The sequence below is a fragment of the Trachurus japonicus genome, chromosome 10 (assembly GCF_045865225.1).
Source record: "Trachurus japonicus isolate A0001 chromosome 10, Traja_1.0".
Taxonomy (NCBI): Eukaryota; Metazoa; Chordata; class Actinopteri; order Carangiformes; family Carangidae; genus Trachurus; species Trachurus japonicus.
In genome coordinates, this window is record NC_140916.1 from 20,049,241 (window position 1) to 20,059,133 (window position 9,893).

General features: G+C 42.3%; 1 protein-coding gene across 4 annotated transcripts in view; it reads left to right on the forward strand.

Annotated features, from left to right (window-relative positions):
- spock1 (SPARC (osteonectin), cwcv and kazal like domains proteoglycan 1) overlaps window positions 1–9,893 on the forward strand; it is an 89,886-nt gene that overhangs the window by 62,528 nt on the left and 17,465 nt on the right. For all 4 annotated transcript variants that reach the window (XM_085789888.1, XM_085789890.1, XM_085789891.1 and 1 more), the window contains 2 exons: window positions 5,268–5,382; window positions 8,086–8,218. In XM_085789888.1, coding sequence (XP_085646014.1) covers window positions 5,268–5,382; window positions 8,086–8,218 — 248 coding nt within the window. The remainder of the gene's footprint in view (window positions 1–5,267; window positions 5,383–8,085; window positions 8,219–9,893) is intronic.

A 9,893-nucleotide genomic window follows, 5' to 3' on the forward strand; every position in this document is an offset into this window, starting at 1 on the left:
TTCTATTGTTTTCAACTCTATTGAGAGTCAGCTACTAACATAGTGCAGTAATACAGTGCAGTTCAACAGCAACTCAACTGTCATCCTTCAAAGTTTGTACTGAACATTTCATGAAGCAGGATTTATGATGAGAATGGATTAGAGTAGCGACAAGTGTGTACCAAATAAACTGACAAATGAGTGCACACAAATAAGGCTTTGCATTGGAAATGAAAAAACTGTCTAATGAAATAGCTTATTCTTTTTCATTAAATGTTTTCTATATGAGGCCCTCAAAGAATCATTGGTTAATTTTTCAGTGCTCATAGACTGTTTCATGCTCTCCTCTAGCTGGCTGTATTTGCCCAGTGGCTCCCTGAGGGCTCTGAGCTGCGATGTTGTGAGAGGGAGGGAGAAAGGGAGGTGACGGAAGTCAGTCCATGAACCTTTCTAATAGATGAACACCCACTGTGGACAGGAGAGCACAGTAACTGCACTGATGGCAGGAATGTAGAGGGCAGAATGATGGTCCTGTAGATATAGCACAGCACTGCCACACCTCCACACGGGGAAAACCACAGCAGTGATTGCTAGGACAAGAGCGGGACTATGACAAGACTCTTGTGAAAACTTGAAAAGATCAAAAGACAACTGCTTTCAAAGGAATCTGCAAAACCTCACATGGCATTCACATGTTCCTTTACACGTTCTCATATGGAAAACATAGCCAGAGAAATAATAGGCATCATTTTCATATGGGTTTAATGACGATGATTTACATCTTCGTGTTCAGTCAAATGAAGCTTTTTTGTTACTCAGTTTTTTTTCTTTAAAGGGATAGTTCAACATTTTGGCAAATTGGCCCATTGCCATAATCGCTATAGTCATAGCAGTAGGTTCGTTACCTTTAATTGTAGGTGTAAGCTGGCTGCTCAGAGCTACGCTATGGAGGCTAACGGAATTTCTTGGTTTCCCTCATTAAACTCATCAAATTCAACATCCCAAAACTCCACAGCGCTTTTGTAGACAAGTTGTGACCTGCACAACCACCACGCTATGAGATAATGACGGAACGATACGAAACGGAGCCGTTTTCGAGGTAAATACAGGGTAAATACGGAGACTGCTTGCTGAAAAACTGTCCCTGAACGCAACGCGCATCAGCGGTTTTGTATGAATTTACCTCGAAAACGGCTCCGTTTCGTATCGTTCCGTCATTATCTCATAGCGTGGTGGTTGTGCAGGTCACAACTTGTCTACAAAAGCGCTGTGGAGTTTTGGGATGTTGAATTTGATGAGTTTAATGAGGGAAACCAAGAAATTCCGTTAGCCTCCATAGCGTAGCTCTGAGCAGCCTGCTGCTGCGCTCCGCTGTACTAAAAATAGCTTACACCTACAATTAAAGGTAACGAACCTACTGCTATGACTATAGCAATTATGGCAATGGGCCAATTTGCCAAAATGTTGAACTATCCCTTTAAGAAGCAGCACAACTTTTGATTTCAGCAGAGAATATATTTTCTTTTATGTATTTTCACTACTCTCTGAGCATGAGCTACCAACCAAGGACTATATCGCCACCCCCCACCCCCCAAGTACTGTATGAAAAAGCAGATCTGACCAGATGGTAGCTGGGATGATTCTGGGTCTGCAGCAACAGCGCAGCTTTCAAAGCTTGCAGCAGCACAGCAGTGAAATATACAACAGCCATAAGGTGCCCATGGTGTCAACACATTCCTAAAGCCGGATTGTAAACGTCTCACAGCTCAGCCATTTTCCTATAGCGCCAATTACATAATCATTGTAAAATGTATCATGTACGACGTTCTATATACAAGATTATACTTTACGTACGCAACATATTGGATCACTTGCTTTTAATATCAGTTCATTTAAACTGCACATTCACAAATGGAGAATATAATTGGCTCAAGTACGGACTTCACACTTGCTGATTAGCATCAACTGCTTCATTCAGCTGCTTCACCAGCTGCTTTGCTGTCAGCTGACCGGTAACGTCCAGTCATATTCATGCACAGTCATAGACATGCCAGCATCGTTTGTTGCCACAGCTGCCTTCAACATCCCAACCTCTACATGTAACACTCTCTTAATACTGTATACAATTTCTGTCCCTGACTAAATTTGACAGTCGTGAGAGAAACACGATGAAACCATTGGTCATCATTAAAAAAACAAAACAAAAGTGGCTCTAAATCAAACTGTGGCCAATTAGAGCTTTGCCAAACAAGGACCAAAGGCAGCATTAAATTCAGATTTTGAAATTTAGGGCCGCCGTTTTCTGAATTTTAAAATTCTACAGCAAATGACAGCACTACTACCACTCTTCAAGGGAAAGCAAAGAAGGGACGGAGTTGTGACGATGGGGTTGGATTAGACACTAGTTTCATGTCACTTTCTTTTTCTGCAGTGCCAAGTGTCATCACCTCAACACTGATTTTTCAGTCTGACACAGATATAAAACATACAGTAAAGTTTGATGTGTTGTAAATGTATGTTATGGGGGGGCCGGTTAAGTCTCCAAAAAAAAAAAATCATTGTCATTATTGATTCTGAAATAAATTATAGAGCAAATGCAGTGTCATCATCGTCAATTTTTAAATGTTATAAAGTGTACTTGTTATTCAGTATAAGCAAGTTTTGACAACTGTCAGCACCAAGTGTAATTGTACCTAACTTTAATTCAAACTGAGGATATTTGTGTTTATTTGTTAATCATCTGCCATTGTGTTGTGTCCTCGCTGGCCTCAGCCACAGCTCTGCCAACTCCTCCATCTGTCTCACCCCTGCAGAATGGTAACCCAGCACCCAGGGGTCATCAGTCAAACTTACATATGGCATAGGACAATAGCCAGACAAATTAGTGGTGTCCGTGTGTACAACTGCTGCTCTGTCTCACAAACCAACTGCAGCCTAACATTTAACAAAACAAAACAACATGCACAATTGTTTGTGCAGCATCTGATCCTAATATTTACTTCACGCACACACAGGCACAAATCTCTTACACTTGTTCATCTGGCGACGTCTTATCAGCAGCAGGCGACCTTGTTCATTTACATAAATCAATAACATTTTCAAGGTAAAAATGTGGTTTAGGGCGTGAAAGGGAGTTTTACTTGGCACTTTGGAATGAATGGATATGCAATAAGGCACGTCAAGCGCTCATGAAAATTAACTTATTCACACACAAGGATGAGAATAAAGTCATACTTAAGATTAGAGAGAAGAGAAGAGGAATAAAAGGAGATGAGAGACACGTATTGAGGAAAGTGAAAGAGTGGTGGCGAGAGTGCTGCAGTGCTCCTGCATTACAATTGATTGGCTGGTTTAACCGCCAATGCTGCTCACTCAAGCTTTAAATAGATGGATAAAACTCTCTTTTACCCAGCACCCCCCTGCCCCGTCATATTTCCTTTCCTTTCCTTTCCTTTCCTTTCCTTTCCTTTCCTTTCACCTCCCTCTCCCCTCCCTCTTCTTTCTTTATACCATAAATATTTAAATCGCATCATCTGAAGATTATTTCACATTCACAGCATCATTGTCTCTGCAAATTAACTGTTTTACTGTTGATGAGAAAATGTTATCTGTGTAATGCTCAACACTCAACACTTTGCATATTTGTGTGTGTGGCGATACATTGACTCACTCATTTGTATGTGTGTGATTTCCAGTTTGTCCGAGAGGGGAGGTCACACACTGATCTGAAATTGTCCTCCAATCCTCTGTTCACCAGATACGTTCCCCTTATTTTTTTATCCCCCGGTCTTTCCTCTCTCTTCCTCTCTCTCTCCTTCTCTCTCCTGTCTTCCCTTCATCTCTCACGTCCTCACAGTGATAAAGTCATTTAAAAGCAAAGTGAAATAAGACGGGTTTCCTCCAGCGCTCATAGATGGAGGTGAGGGCAGGTCCAAACAAGCAGGCGATGGAAACGCGTTTGCTGAACAGTGGCTCTCTCTATGAGAGGGCATGCTGGCTCATGAATGTGTTTATGTGTCTGTGTTTCAAAGGAAGTTTGGATGTTGCTCATTTTTTGACGGATGTGCGCCGTGTACTATGAATCTCCTCCCTTGAGACTATCTCAGCTTCACCATCTCACACCTTGCAGATAAAGACAGCTCTCCCAACATCCTTTGGCAGAGTTACGAATGTAAACAGGTGGTGTGTATGTATGTGTAGTTATTCATTCATTCCTGCATTTGGTTGTAGAGATTACAGTGTTACCATGAGCGGAGAGAAGAAATACTGCTGTGGTGTCTGAGTCTCTGGCTGATTTAACGCTGATAAACCAGCATGTAAACAGCAGCGCAGAGTGCGATCAGGTCAGAAAACTAGTTGATGTTCGCAGCAGACACCAGCTGTGGCTCAAACATAACCCATTAGGGTCTTAATGGAGACAAGGCCACTCTTGCTCTATGATGTTAGCAGCCACATGCTAATAACTGGTACATAACACAGGGCTTTGATCTATACACTCTGAAGTCAGTCTTAATTAACTTGGGATTTGAAACCATTTTTAGTCCATTTACGGTGGTGACGGTTTGTGGTCTCTGTCCGTGTTTTAAAACCCACTTTGGCTTTGATCTCATTTTATTAGCGTTGTCCTTTTCCTTTGGTTCTGTTCATTATAAATGCTTTTTATCTTTCTTTAATCCATATCTAGCACAGCTGTTGTGATTGAAAGGGTCACCATGAGCTCCAGTCCATAGTCTGCTGTCTGATGTGGCATGTTCATTTGTACTTAAACTCCTCATCTCCCTCTCCCTCTCTTTTACTGCCACTGTGTCTTTTTTTCACCTCCTCCACCCTGTGTTTTTCTCTTTTCTTCTATCTGTCAAATGAAAGTGGGTTTGCGCTGTTAGCCTAGTGTGAAACGACACAATGTGCAGAGTCAATGAGCTGCTTTGATCTTTTGTCACCTTGGACACCAGCCAGCTGTGCCAGGCTGCCACGGGGATAATGTCACTGTGGAGATTGATTTGGCAGAAGATGGGGTCGTCGCTCAGAGAGAATAATCCTCATTAAGCGTGGGTCACACCATGAAAACTCAACGTTTACTTCGCACCTTTTACTGTTCTTCCTCGCTGTATTTCGCTCCAACTCATTATTTTTCTCCCTGCTTCACTTAGTGTAAAAATCTCCCAGGTGGAAAAAACTAAACAAAAGAACAGCTGCATCAACCACCAGGTTCCTCTCACTCTCTGCATGTCCACTCAGAATTGTTTTGCAGTTCATGCCTGAAGTTTGACCCTTCTCTCTCCCTGTAGGCCCAGATGCCACCAAGGATCCATGTCTGAAGGTGCGTTGTCCACCTCACAAGGTGTGTGTCAGCCATGACTACCAGACAGCCATCTGCACCAATCACAAGCCAGCACCTCACAGGTAAGAACAAGTTTTATCAGTGATATCTCCAGAAAAAAGTGAACAAGTTGAACTTCACTATGATACACAACCTCAGGGCAAATTCAATAAGTTTTGCCCGGCAGCAAGCATGAAGTAAAGTAGTATTCTTATGCTCTGAGTGTTAGCAGTATGTAAGAATTTGCACCGATGACAGATATACACACGCATATTCTCAACACCAATTAATTTTTATGAAACTATCTGTTTGCTCTTTGGATTCTGTCGGCACACAATTTGTTTGTGTTTTCAACCTTGTCATGTTGCCAATTTTAAGACTTTTCAATTTTTCAGTTCAAGAAGCATTTCACCCAAAAGACATCCCAATGTGTTTTGTCTCCGTCTTAGGTTTAATTGATTTCCTCAAGTCATTAGTTCCTTAGATAGTTTGTTTTAATGCTTTTGTATTGCATTAATTACAAGACGTATTTGCAGCTTAATATGTCAAATGATTCACCTGAAATCTGCATTTGCCCAACAGCATCACTCACTTAAGCTTTGGACCATGATATTGTTTTATCTACATGGGTGAAAGCATTTGCAACAATTAGCATAACACAGATTCAGTGACCTCTAGAGGATGAATCCAAATTGTTGTTGTGTTCTCGGGGAATCTGAAAATACTGTGCAACACAATTAATGTAGATTACAGTGCAGCATATTCACTTAATATGTGGCAACCTGGCTGACACTATTCAATAGTGTTTCAACTTCTGCTACACGCCCTTTTGGTAGTAGCATTTTGTCATTATTATAAATTAGATAGAGTTGATGAATTAGCGTCATAAAAGTCATAAAAGCATTCGAGCTGGAAACTGGTCAAGTGGGCGGGGCTAGATAAGGTAAACCCCCCACACAGAGTTGCTTCTTTAATATGAATAGGATGTAGTTTTGCACACCCTGGACTCCGCTTATTGCTTGATAACGTTTGGCTGCAGGCTTGTACATTTAAATTAACAGCAAGCTATAATTCACAAACTTTTATGGAGGTTTGCCCTGTTAATTGTGAGCTCCTGCTGTGAGGGGGCTGTAGTAAACGTCAAATCAGAGCCTTTCAAGATTAGAGTAACATGTAAGCTCTCAGCAGGGGGCTGAAGTACAGTGTTATATATGAGGACGAGAGAGGTGACTTTCCTGCTCCCGTTGGAGGTTTATATGTCCATGGACTGTCTTTCAGCTCCGCTCTCTCTAGCTGTTTCTGTCAGGGAATATTTTCCACACATACCCTAATTTCCCAGGCCATGAAAATCCCGCCTTTCAAATCACGCTAATAACTTGAACACAGTGTTGTGCTTTGCCGCATTTATGCAAAGAGAGCTTGATCGGAGAGGATGAGAAGCATTGGGTTTGATTAGGAGGGAGATGAGGGCAAGTATCTCACACAATGGGTATCAAGCCACAAATTCCATCTTGCTCCGTCCTGCCCTGTCTGCCAGCACTGTTTTGTTTATCAGTGCAGCGTGCATGTCTAATCTGCTGTGGCAATCACTGTGGCTCAGTCGACAAGTGTGACACACTAAAGAAACAAGAAAGTGGCTGAGGATTTTCTGCCTGGGATTTGAATGTAGTTGTTTCACCAAATGTACATGTCACCCAAGAGACTAAAGATGAACTCTTACTTCATCTGACGGGATAATCTATTTGACTTTGGTCTAATAATATATTTATGTTTTTTAAGTTTTGCCTCCACAACAGTCAGTATAAACTCTTCTCTTCAATAAGTCTAATGCAAGTCAGTTAGCATATAGTTTTACCAAAGAATCTGCCCTTAACCTAATCAGTCTGGCCACATTACAAAGCCGTAGCAACTCAGCTCTGCCAAATTGCTGCACTGCGCTGATTTTATCCTACCAGTTTTTATTAGCTCAGACTTTTCAGTAACATGTCCTTGCAATTGTTCAATGTGTCTGGACTGAACAGAGTAGATATTAAATGTGGTAAATGTGCAGGATTAAATTTACTCAGAATTGTATTCTAGACAAACTAGTCCTGCTAGTCAAGACCACATCAGCCTTGTGCAACAGATGAATGCAGACGTCTGCCTGAAGAGTTAGTCTCTCATTGAAATAATAGATGTTGGAGTTCTGCTTTCCCTTCATGCACCTGTTTCATATTCACGTGTGCAGAGATAATAGCTGAGAGACAGGTTGTACTTATGACCGTGACACCTACACCTGATCACTTCTGTAGTTGATGTTCACTTTGCACCATTTGTTGTCATCACATTCGTTCCTCTGTAGAGAGTCTCTCTGGCTCTAATTCCATCTCTGCTCGATGGATCAGGAGGCGGCAGGGTGTTCAGTGAGAGCACTTAGATAGAAAATTGCTACGAGATTTGGATCAAACGTAATTACACTGGTTATTGAAAAGGCCACGGTGGACCAATCAGGACTCGCTCTGCTTCAGCTGACCCTGAGAACCAGAGACACTTCTCAAACTTTCTGCTCAGTAGAAAACTGATTCTATTAGTGTGGAGAATATTCCTGCCTGGAAAGTTATGAGTCAAGTTTCTCTTGTATGGCCATTTATGACAGCAGTGCTTGCACTGTATTATTATACACAGACACTAGAATGCAGATTGTTTGTTCATGTACATATACAGTCTTTGTTGTTTTACAGATGCGTGTCAGATTCATGACTCTCTGAAATTGAGAAGTTCTTCCTCTCTGTTTCCTTCTTCCTCAGTGTGAAACCCAGGAAAGGCAGCGTGGGCCACAAGCAAAGGCTTGAAGCTAGTCCTCATGGGAAATGTAGGCTCTGCTCATCCCTCCAAACAACTCCTGTGTGTGGATCTGATGGGCACACTTACTCCTCCAAGGTGAGATGCCTCTTTCCCATGTATCTTTCTTTAAATTTCACATTCATTGTCAACCTTGTATGATATTAAACATAAATGTAGGCAGCCCTCCCCCATGTATTGATCACAGCTGGATAAATGGCTGAGAACAGAATCAACTATTCAAGGTCCCTCCACCAGCTTAAAGCTGCTGAGATTTTAGATTTGAGAAGGCTCTTCAACTACCATCATTTTTCATCTGACTCTGTAGCTTTAGCTCCAGCCACTCACTCTCAGAGACATTGAATCGCACAAAAATCACAATGTCATTACAGAGGAGCAAAGAAAGGCGAGGTTTGACCTTGGTGATTAGTTGAGAAAGAAATGAACAAAAGGACGATCAGACTGACTGTGCTTGGCTGTGAAGGGTGAAATCAGGTGGAAGAGACTGTGGAATTTTATTGACCTCCATATCTTATTGTCGCCATGTTCAGCCTCTTGGTTGCCGGGGACGAAGCACAATCCATTACACAGGATGCTTATTCAAATGGGTGATATAAGACATCTCTTGAGCGTCTTCCACTGCTGAATCAAAGTCTTTGTGACAAGAATATTGGAGGAGTAGAGAAGGCTACGAGTTTTCAGGACACTCACAGACTGTTTTCATTTGTTCTGTTTTATTTATTAATTGCACCATTTCAGTCAGGGATTTAATAGTGTCTGAGGAGACAGAATCGATACGAGGAAAGATCGGAAAGAGGCAATCCTGTTTTCTTTGCCATTAAGCTTATTGTAGCTACAACCACACATCAGCTCTGTTGGCCCAGTTCTGCAGTAAATAGATGGGCATCCAGACTTTTGTGTGATATTGTGTAGTTTACTTCAAAGCAAGAAGTGTGCAGCAACCCGAGAGTGGGAGCTTCAGTGGGAAGTCAGCACATTGGCTCTCTCTCTAATAACCTACTGTATCTGTAAGCTGAGGCTGTGCTGAGAGAGGAGAGGTGTGGAAAGGGAAACAAGAGGAAGAACAAAAGGAGGAGGAGGAGGAGGGCGGGGGGTCCCTCTGCTCTCTGCGGTAATTTTGTTGGAGGGGTTCAGTTAGCTGGTGGAGTGATGGGTCCCTGTGGCCCAACTTAAACTCTGCTCACCAGTGAGCTGCTGGTCTCAAGCTTATTCATGTTTTATTATTACATTACATGCCTCCCTCATCGTAACCACACACACACTCTTGCTCACTCACACACACACACTCAATATCCTATTAAGAGGACAGTGCTCTTATCTCCTGAGAGGCTTCAGCCCACTAAGTTAAGTCCATTACTTCCCTCCTCTTAAATCATCCCTCCTCTCCTCTCCTCTCCTCTCCTCTCCTCTCCTCTCCTCTCCTCTCCTCTCCTCTCCTCTCCTCTCCTCTCCTCTCCTCATTTTACTTCACCAAGTCAGGTGTTAAAGCACTGTTTCATCAAAACCACATTAACCCCTAGAGAGAGACAAACATAAAGATTCATGGGGCTTCTCGGTGTGCTGACAGTGACTGGGGGAGGTCATCCATTTACTGGGCTTTCTCTCCCTCTCTCCCCCTCTCTCTCTTACTCTCTCTGTCTTCCCCTCTTGCTCTCTTTCTCTCTCCGCTCTCCGCTCTCTTTCCCTCCCAGACCACAAATTCAATAAGTCAAGAGCAGGACAGAGTGCTGTTTCTTTGTCAACAAATTTTATT